The following is a 25,806-nucleotide window of genomic DNA, read 5'->3' as shown; positions in this document are numbered from 1 at the left end:
ACACACGCATACAAAGCACTGGGTGTCTAGGTGGAAACATCAAGAGCTCAGCAGTTCAGAAGGTGAAGGGCCTACTCAGACTTATCTCCCAGTTAATGACAAGAAAGTCTTTGCCTGCTGTCACTACCCCTAATTCAAGAAGCTTCTTCAGTACTTGTAAGCACACATTCATGCTACTAACCTTATGTTGCATGAACAGAGAATATTGTTTTAAAAGATGTATAGTATGGGGCATTCACAGAAAGTATTCACTTTCAAACTGTTCAGTAAAACAAACTCAATTCCCAGAAAAAATGCTGTCCCATCAAAACTTCAATTCACATTTCAGCCTTGATCTGAATCCAAACTCCACAACGAGCTGCTATCTTGACAGCAAGCCAAACCTTTATTCAGATACTCCTGCATTTTGTGAGCTACACAAGTCTCACGCTGAGGTTTGTGACTCATGCCCATTAGCTAAGTCAGATTATAGACAGTTTTGATGTCTGGTTCCCAGCACAATGCTGCAATGTTTAGGAAACATAGGGGATTGGTGTAGGAGGAGGTTAGCCACATTTCTACTGATCACATACTTTTACAGACCTGCCTGCAGAAGGACCGTACCGGCAGCAACAGTGTAAGAGCCATAGCTCTTCAGACCATCCTTAAGCTCTCACAAAATTCCACCCAGGGAGCTATAAATGCCCTTTCACCTTGATCTTCCCCCTTCCTTCTGAGCCCATCTGGCTAACAGGTAAAAGTAAGGACACCTGTGCACAAAGCCATAAAAGCTGGGAGATTATTAGTTAACTCTGGAAGTTTAATTTCCATCTGAAGCACCTGCTGCAGGCCCTGACTCCCATGGGGGTTGAATCCCCAGCCAGTGGCCCCTAATTCACCTTCTCCGTTTGGTTTGTCAGCCTCACTGGGGGGGGTATGCAAGGAGCACGGCCTGTCTCCCTCCCGCACAGGGCTTTCTGGGACCTAGCGTCCTGGCCTTCTCCACCAGTACGGCTCTTGCAGCAGGCTTGCAAAGCTCCTACTGTGGCCTTAGAGTGGCATCTAGTGCTCAGCTGCTGCACTGATCTTCAACAGCCCTCAGCTGTCAGCTCTAGCAGTTCTCACACAAATTGCCCACCTGCTGCCCAATAACCAGGGTTGAGGACTGCTTCAGACAACAAGCAAAGTAACTGGGCTATGCCAAGGAAGTGAGTGTGCTTTTATCAACAACTGCAGGATTAACTGATTCCATGGGGAGTAGTTAGGAGTACAGTAAAATTTTTAAGGGAGTAAACTCATCCTTCTGGTTCACCAGGGTGTGCTCTATGAAGAGGATATTTCCTACACAGTCCATGTTAGAAGATGGCAACTTCTGTGTAACAACATTCATCCTCCACCATACACCTGTTGTAGTGTTTTTACTAATACACACCTATGGGAACCAGAATAAAAAAAAAAGCTAAGTATTTCTTCAATGGTTATATCTGTTCTCAGACACTGCAGCTTTTCTCACTGCTGCTTAGAATGACTTTGTCTCCTAAAACCGTTTTTGCAAACTTGTTTTTCAAGTGCAAATCAAATCTAAAAAGCAGAACCCTCCAAGAGCAGGGCATCGAAAGACGACAAGGAACCAGATGCACCTTGTGCTCTTTCCCTACATGCTGGGAATATTCTGGCCAAAAATACCAGCCATCAAAAGCAAAAGACACAAATTGCCTGGAACTCTTGAGGGAACTCCTGAAGGCAGCATCCTTTTTTTTTTTTTCTTTTTTCTTCCACCCCCCCCCCCCCCGCCTTTTTTTTTTTCCTTCAAGGATAATTTTATAGTGTATAATTTAATCAGAATGCTCTGAAGGCAGGTACATTATCCCAGCTGAGCGTGTTTTCTCTTTTCAGTCTGCCTGAGATGAAGCAGTTGGATAAGTAAAAGAAAAGCTACATAATTATACAGGAAGTCTGAGGCTTTTGAATTCACTTTTCAGTAGCAGACCTCAAAACGTTTTAACAAAATGTGAAGTGTTGCTAGCCTCACCTTGTCCATCTATAAAATGAAGATAATGCTCGAGGACAGAGGGAGGTGAGAATCAGAACCTAAGTGTCCTAACCTCTTTCCAGTACAGAAATATTTTTTTTTTCCCATGACATCTGAACAAAAGAAGTTAGAGAAAGATGGAGTGCTTAAATCGTATTCTGATCCTCTCCATATTTTAGTTCTGCCAACAGCAAAGATCAGGCATTTATTATGCAAATTCAGAGACACATTCAAATGCCGCTAGATAAGTATTAAAATTTTCCAGTTCTTAAAATTCCTCTAAATTAGGGAAAGCTTTCATGTTTGGGTTCTGGCTGAGTTAGCTGCTACAAAAAAAAAAAAAGTAGAACACAAAAATTACTTTCACATATAAAAGCAGCAGCAGAACAGGTCCTGTCAATATTTTATATAAAATACACATGGCAAACCAACGAGCTTTCAATAAATGATATTTAAACCAGTTTGTCCCTGGCCCGGCAAAGTGTCCACTATTCTACCTTGGCACGTGGCTGAGAAGCAACATCCTAGAGACACAAAGTCCTTCGTGGCAGTAGGGCCTGCATTCACAGATAAAATGCAAGGAGTCACAGCAGTCTTGGTGCTGTAAAGTCAGTTGCTTCAGAACAACACAACAGGAACAGTGTTGTCCCAGACAACAATACTACCAAGAAAGCCCTGTATTACACTTGCTAAAAAGAAAACCTGCACAGTGAGAGTCATATGCAATGACTAAGAATCAGCCCATTACTGAACTCTGACTAGCTACACCTACGAGAAACTCAAAAAAGCTGCCTGACGTAGAGCACACACCACTTACAGCATCGGCACACAGGTCACCACTTCCAAATATTTAGCAGTCTAAAAGATCCTCCAAACTGTGGGATCATCTGACATTTTTACCTGGGCATTTCTTGTCTGACTTTTGATCTAACCACCACCAACTTTAGAACTACTTTTTTCACTGGTTTAAGTACATCAGTATCCAATATAACAGCACCAAGGGCCTTCTGCAGAACAAAAGCCTCCATCTCTTCAGGGCTTTTCAGTATCATCTTCTTACTGCTCCTTTAAAGCTGACCAAATCAATGGAGCAGCAAAAGGCACACACTCCAGTCCCTTTATAGACCAGCTTTGCTGAATGTGTTACAACCAGAGATTGAAAAAAGACTTTGTCCCCCATTTGCTTTGTTTTTTCACATCCTCAGAAATGCTCCTAAGGAACAAACTTGTTAACACAGGATGAGTCAGGGAACCTAAATTCCTAATTCTTCTTCCCAGATCTGTCACAGACACATACTGAAATTTTTGGAAATACATGTCATCTTTCTGTGTTCCAGCCTACTGTATATAAAATAAGACACAAATGTAAAGCACAATGAGCTCCCTGACAGAAAGATGACAGACAAATTATTCATTTACTTATTATTCACTTACTTTTCTATTTATTTTTAGATAAATCACCCAATTCTCTACCATAAAAGTTTTTGTACCTGTGAATGAAATAGATTACTTTGTCACAAACTCAGAATCGTCTGTTATTTGACTACAAGACCACTGTAATTGCGATAAATGAAGGAAATTTTCGCATAGAACTTCCTATTACCAAGAAAGTAAAGACAAAAAGTCTTGATTAAATCTGATTGTAGCCTTGAGATGCAGGTCAATTCACCCGTGAGACTCTGAAATTGTGACATGACTTCTCTCAGGAGTGACAGAAATAATCACCTTTTGGATTTCAAATTAAGCACATTTATAATCAGCTGAGAAATAAGGATGAGAAAATGGCAACAGCATTCTTAAAGTTCGTTTACTTACGCTTTCAGCTGCCTGTCTTCTGCAAGACATCCACCAGAGGGCTCCAGGACCCCGTTCTTGCTCATTATCGTGGAAAAAAGCAATTCTGCGAAGTGCCTGCAAAATTGGAATTGGAGAGTTGGAGTCTCCTTTGGTTGCAGCAGAAATTGGGGCAAGGTGTATGCTTTCAAAGGGGTGTTCATAAGTTTTCCACACTTAAGACTGTTTAAATTTCTGTAACGCTGTAAGAATGAACACTGTTTGCTGAATACATTAAGAAAAAAAAAAAAAAAAAAAAAAAGACTTTTTGTTCTCAAAATACACTCATTCTACATAAACGGGCCCCTGTAGAAGGCTGAAGATAGATCACAATTAAAATGTATTTTGTTTTAGTAAGAATAAAAGCAGTGGACAAAACATAAAGCTATGCGCTGATATTGTAGGCCTACCAAGGGAAAGAGAAAATATTTTCAGCAGTCTCAAGGACACATATGAACATGTGATGGGATCAACAAAAAAAAAAATAAAATAAAATAAAAGAGAGAGAGAGAGAGAGATAAAGCCACAATATCAAAAAACACATCTCCCCCAAAAATGAGCTCCTTTCTTCAGATTAAGCCCCAACAGTGGAGCGTTTCAAACCTACAGGAAAAAAAAATGCAGAATACCCACTGCAGGGGAGATGCCAGTATTAAGCAGGGGCAAAACCAGGTGGATAGAATTCATTTTTGTTCTCTAGTTTCAAGTCAAATATCAAAGAGAGACGTGTTACAGTTTAAATTATTCACATATATATATACCGCCCACCCACACATTAAAATACCACAGAACCAACCGATTTCAAGTACGTTATACAACAAGGAGTTAATAATAAGCTGGAGAAGGAATAGTTTTCCTCTGGCCTGATTCAACGCACGTGCATTATTCATCGCATTTGTGAAAGAATATGAATCCCATCAAATAATTAGGCGGTATGTTAACCTGCCTGGTTTGCAGTAGCCTGTGACTGACGAGCAGAAGGGCTCTGCGAGAACAATATCCTGCACTGCTGCTCCCTTCTGCCTGGGCCCTCTACAAGGCTGTGTTTTGTGTGTTTGTATAGGGAATCCCTGTGGAGTCTTTATCGAGTTCTAGGTCAAAAAAAACTCTGAATTTAGCTTTAAATTAGGGAGCTATTAGAAGCTAAATTTGTTCCAGTGTCCACAGTACCACTACTACAATTCCAAACAAGACAAGAAAACCACAAAGCAGAGTGACCCAAAGCAAATGAATCCTTAAATTCTGCTGATGAATAGGGTGCCACAGATCACCTGTGAAAAAGCTGGTAGAACCTCCTATGCCTCCTTAACCATAAATTAGTTCAGGAAGTCCTGTTCTAATTCAGTCAAGAATTAACTCCAGGAAGTTAAGTCAGACAAGATAACTGCAACTGTTTATCTTGGCTTTAAAGTTGTTAATCTGTAGGGGCTTTACCTGAGCTACTTCATTGTCTTCAGAAATCCCCCTTCCACTTCAGTGTGCTGTAATGCAGTTTCCACCCCGTACCTGCCCCAGAGGCAGCTACGTTTTCAGCACGTCCTTTACACAATCAGGTCACACAAGTTAAAACTAATCCTACAAATCTGAGGCTTGGGTGATTTTCACATCAATTCCCAAAATGAGATAAAAATCACAGAACATGGGAAAGGCAGTGCAGTGTAGTTGATGAGCTTCAGTTAAAGTGTGATAGGCACAGCCAAAAGCAGAATTCAAAGAGCAAAAATTCATACTGGTACAACATCAAAGGAGACCTGCGTATGTATTTAAAGAGAAATAAATAATGGGAACAGATCTGCTCTTAATGACACTGGCGTGGGTGTGGAATAATGTCCCTCGCCCAAGTGGCATTACTTTGGATTTTTCCTGGTACAGCCAAAGGCAGAACCAGGCTCATGTGTTTGGTATTTAACAACGTAATACTGAGAAGCGTGAGTCAGAGAACAACCATGCCTTGCTGCTCCGGGATTTTTATGACAGAGCAGCACCTGGGATCAGGGAATTACTCCTCTGAGACTCGGGCACCAGCGGGCACCACAAGCACATGGAAGCACGGCTCACCTCGCTGGGAGCAGGGAGGGACTGCAGGAGCAGGGTAAAGGCAGCAGAGCTCCTGCCCAGCCGCACCGCCCCGCTCTTCTCAGGAGCAGCATGAGGCCTCCTGAACATACACAGAGCGGTCTTCTAAGCCCTCAAAACACGAGGCCGAGAGGCAGGCTGGCAGCTGTGGGACGGAGCAGGGGATTCTCTGGAAGCCAACAGAGGCGACGGGTGCTGGACATGGCTACCACCTCCTGCAGGGTCAGGAGCTTGGGAAATATTCCCCCAGTGGTGCTGCCACACTGCAGGAACCGCAGTTAAGAAGCACCTGTGGAGCCAGGAGGGCTCTAACACCTCAAAATGCATTGTTCTCACCACAAAATGTAATTCTAACACCCAAAACACCTCGTTTTCACCACAAAACGCCTCATTTAAACCCCAAAACACCTTTTTAACCCAAAATATAGTTATCACCACAAAATGTCTTTTTACCCCCAAACGTCCATTTTTTTGGCCTCAAAATGCCTTGCTTTCACCCCAAAGTGTCATTTTCACAACAAAAGGTCTAATTTTTCAACCCAAAATGCCTTGCTCTCAGCCCAAAACATCTTCCTTTCACCTCAAAAAGCTTTGTTTTCACCTCAAAACGCATGGTTTTCTCCACAAAATATCTTTTTTCACCTTAAACTATCTTTTCACCACAAAATGTCCCCTTTTAACCACAAAATTCCCCATTTTCACCCCAAAATGCCTTGTTTCCACTTCAAAATATCTTTTCACCACAAAATGCCTTTTCACCTCAAAATGTCTCGTTTTCACCCCAAAATCAGAAATCACAGAACTATAGGGGTTGGTAGGGACCTCAGAAGATCATCGGGTCCAACCCCCCTGCCAAAGCAGGTTCCTCAGAGCAGGCTGCCCAGGTAGGCGTCCAGACAGGCCTTAAATACCTCCAGAGGAGACTCCACAACCTCCCTAGGCAGCCTGTTCCAATGCTCCATCACCCTCACCGTGAAGAAGTTCTTTCACATGTCAGTGCGGAACTTCCTGTGTTCTAACTTGCAGCCATTGCCCCTTGTCCTATCCCCACAAACCACTGAGGAGAGGTTGGCTACGTCCTTCTGTCCCCCACCCCTCAGGTATTTATATACATTGATGAGACCCCCTCTCAGTCTTCTCTTCTCCAGGCTGAACAGACCCAGGTCTCTCAGCCTTTCCTCATAGGGAAGATGCTCCAGGACCCGAATCATCTTTGTGGCCCTCCGCTGGACTCTTTCCAGGAGATCCCTGTCTTTCTTGTACCAGGGAGCCCAGAACTGGACACAGTATTCCAGGAGAGGCCTGACCAGGGCAGAGTAGAGGGGGAGGATCACCTCCCTTGACCTGCTGGCCACACTCCTTTTAATGCATGCCAGGATCCCATTAGCCCTCTTGGCCACAAGGGCACAGTGCTGGCTCATGGTCAACCTGTCATCCACCAGGACCCCCCAGGTCCTTCTCCTCAGAGCTCCTCTCCAGCAGGTCGTCCCCCAGCCTGTACCGATACTTCGGGTTGTTGCTTCCCAGGTGCAGGACTCTACACTTGCTCTTATTAAATCTCATTTGGTTTCTTCCTGCCCATCTCTCCAGCCAGTCCAGGTCTCGCTGAATGGCAGCACAGCCTTCAGGCCTGTCAGCCACTCCTCCCAGCTCTGTGTCATCGGTGTACTTGCTGAGGGCAGACACTATTCCCTCATCAAGGTCGTTGATGAAGATGTTGAACAAGACCGGACCCAGCATCGACCCCTGGGTAACACCACTAGCCACAGGCCTCCAGCCAGACTCTGCTCCGCCAATCACCACCCTCTGAGCCTGGCCAGTCAGCCAGCTCTCAACCCACCTTGCCGTCCCCTCCTCTATCCCACACTTTCTCAGCTTTGCTAGCAGGATTTCATGGGAGACAGTATCGAAAGCCTTGCTAAAGTCAAGGTAGCTGACATCCACCGCTCTCCCTCATCTACCCAGCTGGTGATGCCGTCATAGAAGGCAACGAGGTTGGTCGAGCACAACTTCCCCTTGGTGAATCCACGCTGACTTGTTTTCACCTCAAAATGTCTTGTTTTCACCCTAAAAGGTCTTCTTTTCACCTCAAAACGTCTAGGTTTCACCACAAAATATCTTCTTTTCATCCCAGAATGCCTCGTTTTCATCCAAAAATATATTTTTCCCCCCCAAAAAAAAAAATCTTTTCACCACAAAATGTCCCATTTTCACCCCAAAACACCTTCTTTCTCCACAAAATGTCTTGTTTCCACTTCAAAATAGCTTTTCACCCCAAAATGTCTAGTTTTCACCATAAAATGCCTCGTTTTTTCACCCCAAAATGTCTCTTTTTCACCCCAAAGTCTTTTTCACCACCAAATCTCTCATTTTCACCCCAAAATGTCTAGTTTTCACTACAAAATGCCTAGTTTTCATCCAAAAATTTCGTTTTAACCACAAAATGTCTTTTTTTACCCCCCAAACGTCATTTTACACCTCAAAACACCTTTCTTCTCCACAAAATTTTGTTTACACTTCAAAATAGCTTTTCACCCAAAAATGTCTAGTTTTCACCATAAAATGCCACGTTTTCCCCTTAAAATGTCCCCTTTTTCACCCAAAAATGTCTCCTTTTCATCCCAAAATGTCTCGTTTTCACCCCAAAATGCCCCATTTCCCCCCCCCAAATGTCTTCTTTTCACCTCAAAACGTCTAGGTTTCACCACAAAATTATATTTATTTCCCAAAAAAATATCTTTTCACCACAAAATGTCCCGTTTTCACCCCAAAACACCTTGTTTCCATTTCAAAATGGCTTTTCGCCACAAAACGCCTTTTCACCTCAAAACACCATCTTTCTTCACAAAATGTCATTTCTACTTCAAAATAACTTTTCGCTCCAAAATGCATCCTTTTCACCCCAAAATGAGTTGTTTTCATCCCAAAGTCTTTTTTTTTACCCCAAATGTCTTTTTTTCACCTCAAAACACCTTATTTCTCCACAAAATTTCTTGTTTACACTTCAAAATAGCTTTTCACCCCAAAATGTCTAGTCTTCACGACAAAATGTCCCGTTTTCACCTCAAAATGACTCGTTTTCCCCTCAAAATGTCCTGTTTTCACACCAAAATATTTTTTCATCACAAAATGCCTTTTTTTCCTCCCAGAATGTCTTTTTTACCTCAAAACATGTAGTTTTTACCCCAAAATGTCTCATTTTCACCCTAAAATTCCACGTTTTCACCTCAAAACACCTTGTTTTCATTGCAAAACGTCGTTTTAACCAGAAAGTGTCTTTTTTACCCCAAAATGTATTTTTTTCACCTCAGAACTCCTTGCTTTCACTGCAAAATATCATTTTCACCTGAAAATGTCTTGTGTTCTCCACAGAATATCTTGTTTTCACCTCAGATTGCCTTGCTTTCACTTAAAAGTATCTTGTGTTCATCTTAAACTATCTTACTTCACCTCAAAAATGTATTGTTTTCACTGCGAAATGTCCTTTTATCGCCCTCAAAAACTCGGCGGGCAACACATCCGCCGCGCCGCCCCTCACAGCTCGTGCCCTCAACCAAGATGGCGGCGCGGGGAGCGGTGCCAGCCCTCCGCCGCTCTCCCCTTACGCCCGCCCGCCTCTGCGGCCGGCGGCGCCCTCCGCGGCCACGTGACGCGTTCAAGAGCGCCGCGCGGGACCGGCGGCGGCGGCGGCGCGATCAGGTGACCCCGCCAACGGCCGCTGCCTCAGCGCGGGGGGGAGCGGCGGGGCTGAGGGGCACGGAGGGGACGGGGACGGGGCCGGGGCCGGCCCGCGGGGCCCCTGCGGCCTCCTGGGGTCCCCGGTCCGGGAGGGGGGGCAGCAGGGGCCGTGTGAGGGCGGCCGGGAGCCGCGCGGCCCGCCGGGCGCCACACGCGCTCCTGCGGTGCCCCGGCGGTGAGCGGGGCTCGGCGCAGAGATGGGGAATATCGGCAAAACGCCGGGGGGCAGCGGGCTCCAGGGCGCCGTGCTGAGTCCGAGGTCACCGCGTGCAGACCTTGTGCCGAGGGGTACAACGCCACCCGCGGCGGCTGGGGAGGCAGGCACAGGTGACAGCAGCCGTGCCCCAAAGCCACCACACGCAAAGAGCAAACGTGTTCTATTCGCTGTCGGGCTAACCGAGCTCTCCTTTCCCAGGAAGGGTCCCCGGCTCCTGGCCTGTCCCCAGCAGGATGTGCTGTCGCTGCGGGCAGCGGGGTGCCCTGTGAGCGCAGTCAGAGGGCAGAGGGCCTGCTCAGGTAAGGGACCAGCGGCAGCAGGGCACCACCAGCCTGCAGCCACCCCACTGAGGGGGAATTCCGGCTTTGCTACCCTCCTGGGAAGGGTCTATGTTATTAACAACGGCCTTGTTGTAACGTTGTATCAGTAAGCAGCTCACTGTGCTGATGTTTTCAATGACCTCAGCCTGCTTTCCCGTAGCAGCCGTACCGTGGAGGTCCTTTCAGGGACTTCTTTAGCAGGAAAAACAAAAAACGGGTACACCGGAACATAAGGTGTTATGCAGCCTGGAAAGTTTTATTTCAAGTCAGCGAAGTTTCAGGAGGAAAAGTAGGTCGGTGGAATATAGCCACAGCTCTCCATCTTTCCTGCAGGTCTGATTTCTGCTTGGATGTACCGGAGACTTCCTCTGAGTTTGTATGTCACGGGCTGTACCGAGAGCTCCTTGTGTCCCAGGGGTCTCTGCTTTCCCAAGCACGTACACACACAGCTGCACGAGAAGTGCCTTGTACCTTCTCATAGCAAGTGTTCAGAGAGAGCACAGTGAACCATCCCTGTTCCATTACTTACTCACTTAAGAGTAATTACTGGAACTTGAACTAAAAGAACCTTGTAAAGGTGTTATAGTCAATCCCTCAGCCAGAAAGCCTGATCATTTTTACCTAAATTTTCTCTAGCCTGCTCCGAAGGCATACAACCAAGGCCTACAACATGCATCTCCTTCCTCGTGCAGCAACCTCGACTCTTTGGTAGGCAAATTTATGATCTCATAAAAATTGATATACATCCAAATGGCAGTTCCTCTCAGCTCAGAAGCCTTTTCCTAAATTGTTCTCCTAAAGTCTATCTTGTTAATATAAAATCTAAGGCACTATAAATCATTCCCATCACATCCCATTGACCATTTAAGAATGATTACAGAAATTTGAACTGAAAGTCTTCAGAAATGATCTAGCCATATGCAAACATTTCAGATTTTTCTCCTTTTTCTGAAGAAAAGCGGATTCATGTGCATTGTACAAAAAGAAGCCAACTTTTTTTGAATATAGCATAACTAGAAAAAGCAAGTTAGATCCTGTGCAGCATGATAAGCCATGCCCACATCATAATGACAAGAAATGCAGCAGGACTTTCACAGACGTATTTGAGTTGGCTGACAACTTCTGAAGTGATCTTAAAATCCGCACTGCAATTATGGCTGGAAGTTTAAAATGATGATAGCACCTTTTCAGTACAATTGTACTCCCAGGAAAGCAATTTCTCTTGCCTTTGGGTTTTAGATCATGCAGTGCGTTGTAAATCACTCCTCCACAAAACTGTGCGCAAAGGATAAGGTTTTCTAGTAAATCTCTCCCTTAACTATTGCACCACTGGAAAAAAAAAATTGGCATTTGAAGGTATATTATATAAGGTGCTTTAGGGTCCTGCGTTATGTAATTCTGAACTTGGATATATGTGGAGATGAACATGCAGCAACATAGGTTTCTTCCCTGAAGAATCCATTTAAAAATGTTTGTGCATAGGTTTTTAATCAGCTCCCTCTTTCAATACCCACCAAATCTGAAAGGCCCGAGGACACTGAGGACTTTACTTTCCACAAGCCTTGCTTGGCAGAGACCATTGTGCTTTACAGATCCCAAGAAGTTAAGTTTTGCAAGGACAGTTTATTTACCAGGGAATAAAATCACTCCTCCCAGCAATAAATGATGAAATGCAAGTGTGCCTGTCTCTCAGAAGGCTGGTGCCTGTGGTTTTATCGGAGCAGAGGTGGGTTCCCCAGGTAAAGGATGGTGACTGACCCATGAAAAAAAAATAGTTGCTCACCTTGCCTTTCTGTCCTTCATTGTAAGGCTGCTTTTGTCATTAAGGAGTTTCCTTTCTTCAAAGGCAGGCTAAAAGTGGCAGCATGGCTTCCCTGGATATAAACCTTAAATCTCAAGTGTGCTGGTGGATGGATTTGTGTGAGATGCCAGGGAGAATTTATACACAGTAGTTAGACCCTGGTGGCTTCTTTCTTCTCATAGACACAAGGAAATGGCTTTTGTTCATACACAACATAGTAACTCTGCAGGAAAGTATCTTGATATTTTCAAACCTTTCAAACCAGTATTTTTCTTGATTGTCAGAGGTTGGGGAACGGATTCGAGACCGGTTGGTAACTGGCCACCTCTACAATACCACTTCTGAATTATTTTTTCCTGTTTCTCTTGTCCCAGTCTGACACTTGCCTTTGATTAAGGAGATGAGTGACTTTGCCTGTTCTATTGATCAGAATAAATTACCAGCAGCTAATTTATGGACCTCACAAAAGTGCCTTTGACATGGGGAATTGTGCTCTGTTGTTCAGGTAATTGGGTTGTCAGGAAATGTTATTGGTTACTATGCAGCATCTCTTACAGAATATGGGCCTGTTTCATGGAAATGGACAAAATCTTTTAGACTTCAGCTTCCAAGTTATGAAAACTGAATAAGAAGGAAGTAAGCATTCTTGATAGAAGTGGCAGTAGGAAGAATGTTTTGACTGCTAAATGTTGATTTTCCTTCTCTCATTTCCATAAAAAGAAAATTACTTCTCTTGTGCTTGTTCATATATAAGTTTAGGGGGCTTGGGTGTTGCCAGTGTTTGCAGATTCAGCTTAAAAATTGGGAAAAAACATGCTGCTTAGGACAGTATTCTTGCCATGACTGAGATTCAAAATCTTACCGTTGGCTCTTTGATGTCTGAGAAGGATAGAACAAAGCTCACCTTTTTTCTGGGTGTGATGCAAAGACAAACTTGTTTCTGTCGCACCACTAGAGAACATAAAAAAAAAAAAAAAAAACACCACTAAACCAACAAATGGGCAGCAGGAAGGTGTTTTTACACAGAGTGGTTTTTACAGCCAGCTTCCACGCTTGCAGGCTATGACACCTGCAAAACTGATAAAAGCAAGCAAAGGATTCTCATGAGACTGAAGGAAAAAGCAGAGCAGGGGCTCGCTTGGGCTCTTTGCATGAAGAGCTCCTACCTGAAAATGTTTGGGCTGTGCTCTGTCCAGCCACAAACACAAGAGTGTACATGTACTCTGGTGACCTGCAGTGGTGGCCGAGTGCAGTGCAGACCTCAAATGGGCCCTGAGACTGCAGATAGATCTGTCAAAATGCTGTTGTGCTTTGGTCCTTTATAGGTCCTGTATCCGCAGTGCTGAGGATGATAGGCTGGGTTTGTTTCTATCCTGCTAGCTCTGGAAGTCTCATCTCAGGAAATGCTAAAACTTTTTGATTCCATGGGAACAGCAACTGAGACTGCTCTGCTAAGTCAGTGTGAAACAGTCCTGGTCAGGTCCTGCTCTGCGTGAGATGAGGGGAGCATGATGACTTCCACAGCCTGGAAGCTTTTTGGCTGATGACCATGGCAGTTTCTGTACACGCAGGTCTAGTTTTCTTCTTCGGGAAGAACTCTGTGCTTACACGAGGAGTTTGCCCACCCCACAGCTTTGTAGACCCAAGTGGGAAGGAATGGTTGAGGATTGGCTTTTCTCCACCAGACTGAGTCCAGGCCCACCACTGATGGCTGAAGCAGGGCTGTGGGCAGCCCCCCTCTGCTGTTACTTCTGTAGGAGCTCTGTGATTCTTAGAACTCCCCTGAGAGCTTTGGGTTATCAAGTGCCCCTTGTTGCAGCTGCATTGTCTGCAGAAAGGCTCATTTATTGAGCACAACAGGCTGCTGTTTGGGCGGGATTCCACTGGCAGTCTGTGCCTGACCTGGAGACCTTTGATATTTTGGCTGGGAGACTAGTTGTCTGTGCCCTGCTTGGTATTTCCCTGTGAAATCCAGTCAAGGTTTTCCTTTCTCCAAGAGACGTAACCCTTCCTCCCACTCCCACTCATTTTTGAGTCCAAGCATCAGTGAGAACACTCTTAGCCGAAGAAAGGTCCACCCCTTCCTGCAGTGAGCGCAAGCCGCCCCTTCCCCGCTGGAGAGCACAGCGTTCCTGCTCAGAGGTGCCTCTGAGGTCCTGCAGCTGGGCACATCTGCATTTGCAGCTTTCCTTCCTGCGAGGGACTTGTTAAACGTACGGTACAGCTGCATATTGCCAGCATCAGCGTGAGCAGGAGATGCCCAAGAGATTGGGCTACTTCGGGCTGGTATTTCCAGTGGATCCTCATAATGCTGATGTCTTTGCTGTTACCCGGGAACATCAAGCCATGCTGGAGGGGTTCATGAATTGTTCTGATGGGAAGAACACACTTGCTTATACCATGCTTACCTTTTGATCTTGGTGATATTTTGATCTACTACATGCCTTTGAAATTACATGGAGTTTTCTTCCTCTTTTTCAGAGAGAAGGGTTTACAGAGACATGGAGCTTGAAAGAATCATTCGAGACACACTGACACGTTTCATCCAGTCCCTCATCCCTGCTGCAGACCTCAGGTATGTTGAGGTCTAATATCGTTTTAGCTTGAACTCTGCATTAATTGTCTTTCTGCACATTATGCTGAACTCTAAGTGGAATATTACAGCTCTGCCGTACTGCTTTTTCTTAAGTCAAATCCAGGATGCAGGTAATTTGCACAGGCTTTGGTATAAATCCTTGAACAACCATCTTTCAGCATTGAAACCTAGTAATGCCATTTCTTTGATGACCAAGATGATTAATTTTTGTCCAGTAATATACATAAGAACATGGAATTCCATTCATCCACAGCAATCCCACAGGGCTTTCTGAGCATGCACCACTATGTCCAGGCTCTCCCTGTTCTGAACTCTGCCTGCACGCAAAGATACAGCCACCTTGAGGCTAGAGCACAGCAGCTGGTTCTGCAGCCAGTGGCAGCAATAACACAAGTGTAGAGCAGCAAGCAGAGAATGCTGCATCCCACAGAAATTGCAACTTGACAAAATATAATGAGATCACCTAGAACAGCAGTCAACCCAGAAAAGTCAGAGTTTGAGCACTTGGAATGTTTTGGGTAGTTTTAGACAGGTGCTGTGGCTTTCATTCAGTGCTGCCTAGGCAAAAGAACAGCACGCAGTATTTTCTGAACTTATCTGTGAATGCTTCCCACTCAACTACAGAGCAGCTGCTTGGCTTTACTGGTGGGACCTGCCCATAAGATACAGTCCACATAGGTTCTCCTACTGCTGTATTAGAAAGACACAAGGTTAGACAGAGTAGAATGAGAAAGAAAAAAAAATAATCCTGTTGACCCTGCTTCCATGTCCTGTGTTCTCTTTGTCTCCAGCGGGATGGATGATGTTTTCTTTTCTTACATCACGGGTGTCCTGGAAGAGCTGGGCTCACCAGAGTCCTCTGAGGAGACGTTTGACATGGACACCTTCATAGAAATGATGGAGGCTTACATTCCGGGCTTTGCAGAGATCCCCAGGTATGAGTGCTCCTGCCTTGTACGTGCATGCCACGCAATGGGTGTCTGGACCCAACCAGCTCAATGACATGAATTCTTTTGTTGTACCCAGATGGGGAGGTGTTAGTACCAAACCTGTGCCACGATGATTAAGACAGGCATTGCCTGAATACATAAATGCTAATCCCAGTATAGTTTGCAAGCTAGGTCCTTGGCTGTCTTAAACGCCAGTTTTGTTTATTGGACTTCCCATTAAACCTTGTCTTTCTATAAAGAGGTAGTCAAGAAGGAGAGGCTAGTGCTTTTATTCCTCACACTAATTATTCAGCTTCTGTCTCTTGCAGTGGGGATGTTTGTGAAATGATGTTCTCTCTCTCAGAAAGGCTTGGTGAAGCACGCAACAAAGGTGAGTTACACGGTTTCAGTACAAGCAAGTATATTCTGCACATTTTCAGTCTTAGTGTTTGGAGTTGAGCAGTGTCACAGCATAAAACAATCTAGTTTGCAAAACTTAGGATCTTACAGGCTAGCCTGAATTGGTTGACTTTTTTTTTTCTTTATAATTTTCAGCCAGGTTTTTGATGTAAATACACAGGAGGCTCGAGTCATACGGAGTACTGTCCAAGAGGCTGGGGTGAAAAACACTTGACCAGATCTCTAAACACCTCTGTTGAGATAAAATCCAAAGTAAAAAGAAAGTCATAGCAGATACAGGGATGTTTGCCAAAATTCTGCTATAGGTTAATCCTGAAAGTGAGATTTCTGCCTCCTCTGATAGCCATCCGATTAACGGATAGTACTGCTGGGCAGCCCATCTTAGGTGCATCACAAAATAGAGATTAGACTTTGAGCGTACTCAGAGCTCACTTCCCATTCACTCACGATCCACGTCACAGACGCAAAATCAGCTGTGATGTGCTCTCTGGCCTGTGTTATGCAGGACTGCAGAAGACTACTGCAGTAAGCACTTTCTGATCTCAGTGTTCACAGGTCAGCTGGATAGCTATACTAAGCAGCCCCAAAGGCAGTTCCTGTTGGAGAGCAGACAGGTGAAGTGCCTGGATATTAAACCATACATAACAGGTTGGGTTTTGCCTGTCTAACAACATCACTGCTGCCTTACCAGGAGCCAGAAGGCTACACCATGTAGAACAGACAATCCTTTTATCTTGCTTGCTGCTTTCTTGAACTTGACAAAACCTACTGCTCTGGTGCCCCTCATCCTACCCTTTGAGGATCCTGATACAGCCTGCACATGGAAGGAGAGCACCATCCCAGCTTTAGACAAGATAGAACAGAGGTGAAATCCTTACAGAGACACAGAACGAACCTGTAAAAAGAAATGCATCAGAGTAAGCTGACCACAGGATGCACTGGGTCACACACAGGCTGGAACCACCATTGTGTATTCCTAAATTTAAAATCAAAGTGATGCCTTAGTTCAGTGAAGGCAGGAGGAACAGTAGCGGTTCCCAGTTTTGTCATTTAAAAGGGATTTACTTTCGCAAATGCTGTACTAGCAATCTACTGCTAACAGAAAGCACAGAGCTCTGGCCTCTGTGGGGCTGTTCCTCAGTACATACCGCTGTGTCTTTAAGAGAAACCTGGCCAAAAGGCTGCTGAACCCAGGAGTGAAGCACCCTCTGAAGACCTGACCAAGGGCCAGGAGCCTGGAGCTGGAGCCTGCAATGGGGAGAGGCTGTGCACTCCAACAGACGGAGCCGAGGCCCAGGTATGTCCACGCCACAGGGAAGCAGGGTGACAGCGTCACCTAGCACTAGGCTGTCAGCAACACCTCAGTCATTTTCTGGCTCCGACAGGAAGCACAGCACAGGCTGTGACACAGCGTCGTTGATGCCTGTGATCTCCCCCATTGCGTGGCCTGAGCAAGACAGCGTCAGTAAGCGGAACAAGAAAATTAAGTGCTGCCAGAAGAGCATGAGCCATCACTCTGGCTCATCCTTCCCTGTCCTGAGGTAGTAGGGCAAGAGAGAGCTTGTCCCAGGGCTCTCCAAGATCCTACAGCAGTGCAGTAAGGATGCCTCTATAGCACTAGCCAGGCTCCACCCCACTTCACCCCATTCCACTCACCTCAGTTGACAGTTTGAGCCTGATCACTCCCCGGCTGTGATGCGGTTTCTAGTAGCCACACCTGTGTCAGTCCTGAAGACACCGGTCCCACCCACAGCGACCTGTGCTGCGTACATGCTGAGCTGAACCACACAGTCATTGGCACGGCAGTCTTGATCCCACAGCTCCAGTCAGCGTGCCCCATGCTGCAGGCACTGCAGTGCCTAGTAGGCCCCCCACCTCCTTACCCCAAAGCTCTGCTTGCTGTTTCTCCAGTACTGGCGTCTTACTGCTCTGCAGTTCAATCCTTCTGTGTCCACGGCCTTCTAGGAAATGTTGCTGCTGTGCTTCCTTCTGGTGTAGCTGCAGGTCCCCATGCTTAGGAGTGTCATCCCTTTCCGATCAAAGGGCACATAACCTCAGAAGGGGAGGAGTTCAAGCATTTGAACCACAGTGCCCAGGAAGTTCACTCCTAGGGGATAAACAGCAGGGCTACACAGGTGAGGGAACAGAAATCCTATTTTAAAGGCTGAAGTAGGGAAGAGATTAAGGGATGCTTTGTCCTTGCAGATACAATTCCCTTTTAGCTTCAGGAATGGGATTTACAGTCACTCTTTAGCTGAATGCTCTCTCTCATTAAAAGGCAAATTGAATTTTCTGACTTGATGCAAAATCAGAGCTTTGTCTCTCTTGCTCCAACTAGGAAGGCGACGACTTGAAGAATGGCACAGAGCTGCTACTGGAGATGTTCCCTGCCTGTACTGTGAGCCAGGCAGAGAAGGCACTAGCCATGGCCCTGGGGAACTTGGAGGAGGCAGTGCAGTTAATTGTGGAAGAGAAGGTGGAAATTGGCCCAGCAGGTGCAAGTGTGAAGGTAACGTGCTCTAAGCTGGGCAGCACCGAGCCGAAGAGCTGTGCAGAGCTCAGATAAGGACAGGTATCCCAGCTGCCCACCACAAATGGGAACTTTGACTGCAGGAACTTTCCACGCTCCCAGTGATGGACCAGGAAAATCACCCAAAACACCCCCCTCTCCCTCCCTCAGCTCTCCAAGTACAGGCTGTGCCTACACCCAGCCAGCACCACGGAGCTGCGCGAGGCACCCCGCTTCCCCCACGGGCTGGGAGTACTGCATCAGCAGCTGGACTGGGCTGAGCTAGCAGGGCAGCTGCGCACCCTGTGTGTTCTGCTACTTACACACCTGCTTTGTCTCCTCCCAGGAACTGGCACGGCCCCGCAGAGTACCTAACCATGAGGAACTGAAGCAGGTTATCTTACAGAAGTAAGTACCCAAAGAACCCCATATTCTGCTCACAATAAAGGAGATAGCTGATTCACATGTAGCTGAAAGATCTACGCACAAGTATGACCTTTGGCTGGGAAAAGAGGTTGGGGTTTCTTTCAGAGCCCTGGCACACAAACAGCTTACCTCCATCAGCTGGGTCACAGCACTGGCTGTGTGTGAGGTTTCAACCTCCTGCAGGCATACCGTAAATCACAGCATTGTCAGCTGAGGCCCCAGTTAAAGGTTCAAGGCACAAACATCAGGCCGCAGCTCAGGTAACACGTGGTGCCTTGTAGAACTACAGCAGCTCATTCATGCCTCCATCCTTGGAGACAGTCCAAACAAGTCTAAAGATATCTTTAAGAGACTGTACAGCAACATTGGGAAGATCAAATCTCAGTTGCTGAAGGTGTGAATTCAATGCATTTAAAGAAACCACTCTAAAGACTCCCTAAAGACTTCTGGGGAATGAAAGTGGCTTTAGATTGGTTTACCTTTATTCATGTCCAAAAGCATTTTATTCTCAATAGAAAACCCACAGTATGGTTTAATCGATCCACTTAAAGATCTTGGCTTTCATGAGTATTCTTCTGTGGGCATGCAGTTTCCACGTGTCTGTCCAGCCAGTCTATCCATCAATCTTTTCCACCACTTCACATGCTTATCAGTGAGGGAACAAACAACTGATGGTCTAGGGAAGATAAAGCAAGGCAGAATAGCATCCAGACAGAATTAACAGTCCCTGTCCTTGCTGGTCTCCTGTGCAGGCTTCTTTCAGAGTCAAATGCAAGGGAACAGAGAAAAAAAAAAAAAAAAAAAAAAAAAACACCAGCTGATAGTTACGTTTCTAGGAACTTCACTTTAATGACGTTTTGGCAACATCCTGTACTTTAAACATTGTTCAAGCACAGGTACAGAGAGCAGATCACCATAGCTGAAGATACATGGGAACAACTGTGCTAACTACTGAGGGAGAAGGCATGGCAAGCTGTGCTGCCCACCTGTGAAACCAGCTCCAGTACCTCAGCAGTACAGCAAGCGAACACTTGGGCCCTGATGTTTCAATTAAATAGGGAAAGAGGTGATGCTTTTACAGAGTTGTTTCCAGCTCAAACTTGTTTCCTAGACAAGTACTACATAGTGTGAAAGGCATACCATCTCTTCAGGGCAGAAGCAACCAGTTTGGCCCTCTGATTTTACCTCATCTCCTTTGGCTGCCATCACTCAGACTGAAAAGGAGCAAAGCTACCCCAGTGGCAGAGCATGCCAGACCGCAGCACTTCTCCATTTTACAGAGACTAACCACATTCTCAACAGCCTGAGCTTTTCATACCATTCACTTAGGGCCAAGGATGCTACTCCAGGAGAATCCTGCTGGATTCCCACCAGAATGATGACACACTTCTTGCCCATGTCATCCAAAGGGGAACCTTAAACACTCCTAGCTGCAATCTAGGCAAGTAGGACACGTTGCACAGCCACAGACCAGCCAGGAAAAAAAAGATGTAGGTTGTGAATAGCCCTAGGCAATGCACATTGCAGCATTCACCAAATGCTTCTTGTGTTTCAGATACATGATGGTGGATAGTGCAGAAGATCAGAAAACACATCGGCCAGCTCCACCAAAAGAGGTGAGAAGAGAGCAGTTCCATCTCACCCAGAGTTTGAATGCCTTTGGCTACAAGGTTTAAAGAGCAGACCGCGAGTCCAAAGAGCAGAGGCAGTCCCAAGGCAGGAACATTCACAGAGCCACTAGAGAGCAAAAGGGAAGGTTAGTTTACAAAAGAGAAGGTTAGTTTAGTCACCGCAGGGTCTGTCAGTACCTACCACTGACTAGCATGGTTCCTGCTCTGCCATCCCTCCCTCCCTCCCCCCTGTCCAACAGCTTTGTTTGCCTTTCTAGCCAAGATTCCCCACAAAAAGGACAGGTAACTCCTCCCAACCTAGTCTTGCTGTTCCTCCACCCCCAAACACAGCTTTCCTTATGCTTGTCCCTTTCCTTTCCCCAGCAGCCATCCACTTGGTGTTTGTCTTTCCTCTCCAGGCTCCCAAGAAGCTGATCCGCTATATCGATAACCAGGTGGTGAGTACAAAGGGAGAGAGGTACAAAGACATCAAGAAGCCAGAGAGCGAGGAGATGAAGAAAACTTACATCAGCCTCAAACCAGCCAGGAAGTACAAGTTCCACTGACAGCCAGGTCCTCCTGCTCTTCAGCCTCCACCTCGCTGGCCAGGCGTGGGAGGAAGGACACGTGGCACTAGGGATGAGAGGGGACTCCTCCACCCCACCCACCACTAACTGGAACTAACCTGGGAGCCAGGACACTGCTTTCAGCTTCCTGAACTAACCCAGCTGACAAGGACAAGCCTCTCCGGGGGTAGCTGTCCTGCCCCCAGGGGCACACCACAGCGGCTAGCGGGGGCCTGGGCATTCTCTGCTATTCCTTGCATGGGACGTTCTTAGATCTAAGATGCGGCTTGTGGTTTTGCAGCAAGCTTTTTAGAAGTCTGTGTGCACTCCTGCTTTGAGTGCAAGTGCCAATAAAGACGATGCAAACTGGTGTGTAGTTCAGCTGCACGTGCTTTACAGACTCTGCCTCTAATCCCTCCTGGGGCAAAAGACAGGAAACTGGGCTCTCCCTGCCAAGACAACCTGCAGCGCTCAAAAAACTCCAGCTGACAGTACGGACAGGGCCCCTGCCATTTCTCTTCACCATTGAATGTGGACACTATGGCCACACAACATAGAGCGGGATGTAGAAGCAGGCTGGGGCACTACTGAAATGTAATTCAGAATCTGGAAGAAACAAATGGTGATGACCAACTGCTCTCAGTGACAGCACAGCTAGGTTTGGTGCTCTTCCTCTGGTGAAAGCGTGGTTAGGAGCATGTTCCCCTGGGAAACAACGGCCTTGCACCCGCCTAACCCAGCGCCCCGTGGCAAGGAGCTAGGTCTGCACATACAGGTTGCCACGCTGCACCACACCAGGCCTTTGGTGCCAGGCTAGCCAGGGCTACAGGCTGGAGCTGGGCTCACACTGTCCTCCTCCCAGAGCTCAGAGGGGCCCACCCTCTCCCAAGGGGAGAACTGGCAGCTTTTCTCCATTCTGCTCCAGCTGGCCTGATTTGGTCTCAACAGCTCCGCTGGCATGCCCTGCACGCCCGCCCCAGGGGACAGCAGTCCACAGTCCCCAAACTGCCCTGCTCTCTGGACAGCTGCCACTTGGAGATTTAAAATACAACAAAAAAATAAATCCTGACTATTAGCTGGTCTAGCCAAGGCCTGTTCAGCACCACGGTGTTCCCACAAGTCCCTCGCTCTCTCCACACCGCTGCAGAGGGAGTTACTTTCCCAGGAGGCACCAACAGAGCTCACTCACAAACACGTAGTGGCTGTTAAACAGCCCCAGAGACGAGAGTGAGCCCCTCTCGGGCCAGCCTCACCAGCAGGACCAACCTCTCCCTCTGCACGTCTCAGCAGCACCCGGCTCCGGCATCCTCCGGGGATCCCAGCGAGGTGTTGGTCCCCCCTCCCCAGCAGTCCTAGATCTGGAGGTTAATGAAAGGGGCGAAGCCAGCCATGTCCTGCAGGAGAACGAGAGCCGTCTGCGGCAGCGGCTCCACATCCAGCTCCACTCCACGGCTTCGGAGGACGCTCAGGCTGGACTCGGCCACGTTGTGGCAGTGCTTCACCTTCAGCGAGCGCAGCTTGGGGCAGTACTCAGCCAGGACCCTGCCGAGAAAGAGCGCATGTGGGTTGCAGGCCAGGACTCCTGAGAGCACAGTTCCCAGCTCACCCTCCTCTGCTCCCCGTGCCACACGTGCACCATCCTTTGGGAACAGTGCTGCGGCACTCTGAGAGAAACTCAAGCAACACAGTCAGATCCCCGAACTATCTCCATGACACGCCAGGGAATTTGCTTTTAGCAGCACATATCACCTCTCCTGAATGCCTTGCCAGTGGCTTCTCCCCCAAATTGCACTCTAATTGCTCTCGGCATGAAGCAATCTGGCTTCCCCCCCCAGTCTCTTACCCACACCCCAGCCACCTGCCTTCCCCACCCAGCTTCCCCGTTGCTCAATACCTGATGGAGTCATTCTTGACTCGCAGACACCCAGTGAGGTCCAGGTGCTCCAGCTCGGGGCAGCACTTGGCGGTCTCCTCCACAGCCACGTCGCCCACGTTGGCGTTGACAGCCAGCGACAGGGACTTGAGCCTGCCGCACTTCTGCACCAGGTAGCAGATGGCCTCGTCCTTCAGCTGCCGGCAGGCCGTCAGGTCCACGGCCTCCAGCGCCTTGCAGTGGTCGGCCAGGCTGCGCAGGGACAGGCTGTCCACCCACTCGCAGTGGGCCAGGGAGAGCCGCCGCAGGTTGGGGCAGCTCAGCGAGATGGCCATCAGCGCCTGGCAGCTGAGCTGGGCGCAGCCCTTCAGCTGGATGTGCTGCAGGTGCTGGTTCTGCCTGATGACCGGCAGCAGCTCCCCGTCCGTCAGCCAGGCCGAGCAGCTCTGCAGCGCCAGCTGCTGCAGCACCTTGTTGTCCTGCAGCAGGGTCAGGAAGGCGGCTCTGGGGATGGCGGGCGCGATCTGTGGGGGGAACACGGGGATAACGGGGCTGCTGAGAGCGCGCCGAGCCTGATGCTGAGCTCCCAGAGACCCGCTCCCTTCCTCTCGCCCACGGTGGCACAGAGGTGCCCAAAGCCCCTTTCCCGACCCCAGGGCAAGCCCTGCTGCCCCAGCGCTCCCCCACACAGCAGCAGGTACTGCCACAGGGTGCTCCCTGCTCCTTCCCTTGCCTCTGCATTTATACACTCGTGCTGAGCTCCACGTCCCTGCTCTGCAACCACCGTGCCAGAGCACCCTGTGTGTTTCAGGACACCGCTGCCTCCCCAGGGCCCGCACAGGCTGTGCCCACCCCACGGCAAGGACCGGCCGTGGCCGTGCCGCCCCCGCTGCCACCAGCCTGCCGAGGAGGGCGGCATTGCTGGGCCCTGAATCACCGCCTCTCCTCCCCGAGCGCGGCCGCCCAGCCGCGGGGCCAGCAGCCCGGGCCCACCGCCCCCACCATCGCCCCCAGCCCCGTGCCGTGCCCTCCCCGCGGTACCTGCGCGGAGTCGAAGCGCCGCATGTTGGCCAGGTAGAGGCGGACGAGCTCGCGGAAGGCCCTGCTCACCCTCCGCAGGCTCAGCAGCTGCCGCAGCGGCAGGAGGCGCAGCACGTGCGGCACCAGCACATCCTCCCAGGGCAGCGCCAGCAGCCCGCTCATGGCCGAGAGCGGGGCCGGCACCGGCACCACCGGGACCGGGAGCGGGACCGGGACCCAGCGGCAGCGGCACCCGGAGCGGGACCCGCGGCTCGGCTGCCGGCGCCGCAGTGACGTCACGCGGGGGGCGTGTCCCGCGCCACCGCCCCGCCCGGCGCGGGGAAAGCGGGCGGCCCCGCGCATGCGCGGTGCGCGGCGCTGTCCGTTCAGCACCGGGGCAGGGCCGGGTTTTAGGGCCGGGCTCGGCGTGCACGGGGCGGGGGGGGGCAGCCGCCCTCCTGCCCTGCGCCCCCCGGGGGGCACCGTCCCGACACTGCCACGCCGGAGCCCTTGCCCCGTGCCCGGGCTCGCTGCCCCGTTCCCTCTCCACACGTGCAGATGTTCCCCCTTGGCCCCACTTGCGGGTTCCCGAGCTATTTTAGGGTTCCCGAGCCATCCTGCAGTAACTGGCCCGCTCCCTGGGCTGTGTGCCCGGGCCGTGCTGCCCCTCCCGCCCCCGGCACCCCCTGCCCGTCTCACCTCTCACCTCCCTCCCCGCGACCCTGGAGGCGGAGGGCAGGGGCTTGCTGCAGGGCGAGGCAGAGCAGCCCCACAGCTCCTTGCTGCAGCACCACATGTGTCCTGGGGGGCTGCACCACAGAGCTGCACATTTGGGTTGTTTCAGCCTAAATTCGTCTCCCTGGTGTGGCGGCTTCTGGGGCCCTGAGCAGCCCGCTGGCCCCCAGGCTGCTCCCTCCCCAGGGAGAGCACAGCCCCAGCCAGAACCCACCGACTGCTTTCCTCCAAGACCATATTTTCCCTGAGCATCTTTTCACCAAGAGGTACTCCCACACAACTGTTCCCTTAACTGCTGTGTAGGGAGATTATTTATGGCTCCAACTGTGCTGGGGCCCCACCTCCCACATCCCCAGGACAGGCTTTACCACGCTGGTGTTCTTGCCTTCGTCCCGATGGAGCGATGCTGGTGCTGGCAGGCACCCCGGGGCTGCGTCCTCACCCACCCTTAGCAGGTGAGTGCCACCCCCGTGCCGGGGAGCAGAGGGCAGCCAGAGCCAGGGGCTGCCCACGTCTCCCTGCTGGGGACCTGGGATGGCAGGAGGGCCCTGCTGATGATCTGTTACCGCCTCCGGGCCTGGGTGAGCGCCGGAGCAGCATTTCTGTGCTGAGCATCAAGGAAGGGGGTTTGCACCGTTTATCCCCAGCCACCAGCTCGGCGGAGTAACAGATAAGTGCAGCAACCCATTGCAGACTCGGCTTATGCTGCAGTGGGTTTTTAATATCTAGCGAGGATGTGGTTGGGTGTTGGCACAGAAGGGATTAATTAGAGCCGTGTAGTTAAGCCCTGGCCCCGAGGGAACACACATGACCTCACTGGTTGCCCCGGAGCCCTCGGTGTGGAGACAAAGGGAGCTCTGCTGCCTCGCCTCCCCCGGGACTCCTGCAGGGCCAGGCTCCCCATGGCCATGGTGCTCCCCCCAGCTGGGTGAGGGGCTCCCACCCGCCTCACAGCCATGCCTGCGCTGGCAGGACCACCGAGGCCAAAGCACAGCCCCAGAGCCTTCGACAGCAGAGGGACGTGCCGGGGGTCGTGCTGTGGCTCCAGTTAGGCTCTCCCAAGGAACAAGTTGCTCACCGGGCTGCTCCGCTGACACCCAGACCCTTCTGGGCTCGGCAGGGACGG

At 49.2% G+C, this 25,806-nt stretch overlaps 2 protein-coding genes and 1 long non-coding RNA gene across 10 annotated transcripts in view; 1 reads left to right on the top strand and 2 right to left on the bottom strand.

The window, feature by feature from the left end:
* LOC311439851 overlaps window positions 1–9,405 on the bottom strand; it is a 314,933-nt gene extending 305,528 nt beyond the window's left edge. For all 3 annotated transcript variants that reach the window (XR_014695042.1, XR_014695043.1, XR_014695044.1), the window contains exons 1-2: window positions 9,267–9,405; window positions 3,827–3,922 (exon numbers count right to left, since the gene is read on the bottom strand). This is a non-coding gene — a long non-coding RNA (uncharacterized lncRNA). The remainder of the gene's footprint in view (window positions 1–3,826; window positions 3,923–9,266) is intronic.
* Window positions 9,272–21,422, top strand: CUEDC2 (CUE domain containing 2; the record flags this gene model as incomplete). Of its 6 annotated transcripts, none has more annotated exons than XM_084526059.1 (10): window positions 9,272–9,619; window positions 10,074–10,174; window positions 14,478–14,571; window positions 15,384–15,527; window positions 15,851–15,912; window positions 17,105–17,238; window positions 18,280–18,450; window positions 18,797–18,858; window positions 20,432–20,492; window positions 20,871–21,422. In XM_084526059.1, the coding sequence occupies 10 exons, from the start codon at window positions 9,273–9,275 to the stop codon at window positions 20,919–20,921; spliced, it is 1,227 nt and encodes a 408-aa protein (XP_084382185.1). The 6 variants fall into 6 exon arrangements, with proteins under 6 accessions (XP_084382185.1, XP_084382184.1, XP_084382183.1 ...); XM_084526057.1 differs by having other exon boundaries at window positions 9,378–9,619; window positions 20,906–21,422; XM_084526061.1 differs by lacking the exon at window positions 9,272–9,619 and adding an exon at window positions 9,817–9,833 and having other exon boundaries at window positions 20,906–21,422.
* Window positions 19,701–24,221, bottom strand: FBXL15 (F-box and leucine rich repeat protein 15). Its single transcript, XM_084526064.1, has 3 exons — window positions 23,967–24,221; window positions 22,947–23,449; window positions 19,701–22,594 (listed from the first exon to the last, which is right to left on the bottom strand). The coding sequence occupies exons 1-3, from the start codon at window positions 24,126–24,128 to the stop codon at window positions 22,405–22,407; spliced, it is 855 nt and encodes a 284-aa protein (XP_084382190.1). The 5' UTR covers window positions 24,129–24,221; the 3' UTR covers window positions 19,701–22,404.
* Between the last annotated feature and the right edge of the window lie 1,585 nt (window positions 24,222–25,806).

This window comes from Aythya ferina (genome assembly GCF_964211825.1).
Source record: "Aythya ferina genome assembly, chromosome: 7".
Classification (NCBI taxonomy): domain Eukaryota; kingdom Metazoa; phylum Chordata; class Aves; order Anseriformes; family Anatidae; genus Aythya; species Aythya ferina.
Note: the sequence above shows the minus strand (reverse complement) of the source record. Positions and strands in the feature narration are given on the sequence as shown.

Coding starts and splice junctions, on each gene's coding strand:
- FBXL15 (XM_084526064.1), bottom strand. CDS start 24,128: ATGAGCGGGCTGCTGGCGCTGCCCTGGGAGGATGTGCTGGTGCCGCAC. Junction 23,450..23,966: donor GGCGCTTCGACTCCGCGCAG/GTACCGCGGGGA, acceptor TTCCCCCCACAG/ATCGCGCCCGCCATCCCCAG. Junction 22,595..22,946: donor GTCAAGAATGACTCCATCAG/GTATTGAGCAAC, acceptor CTTTCTCGGCAG/GGTCCTGGCTGAGTACTGCC.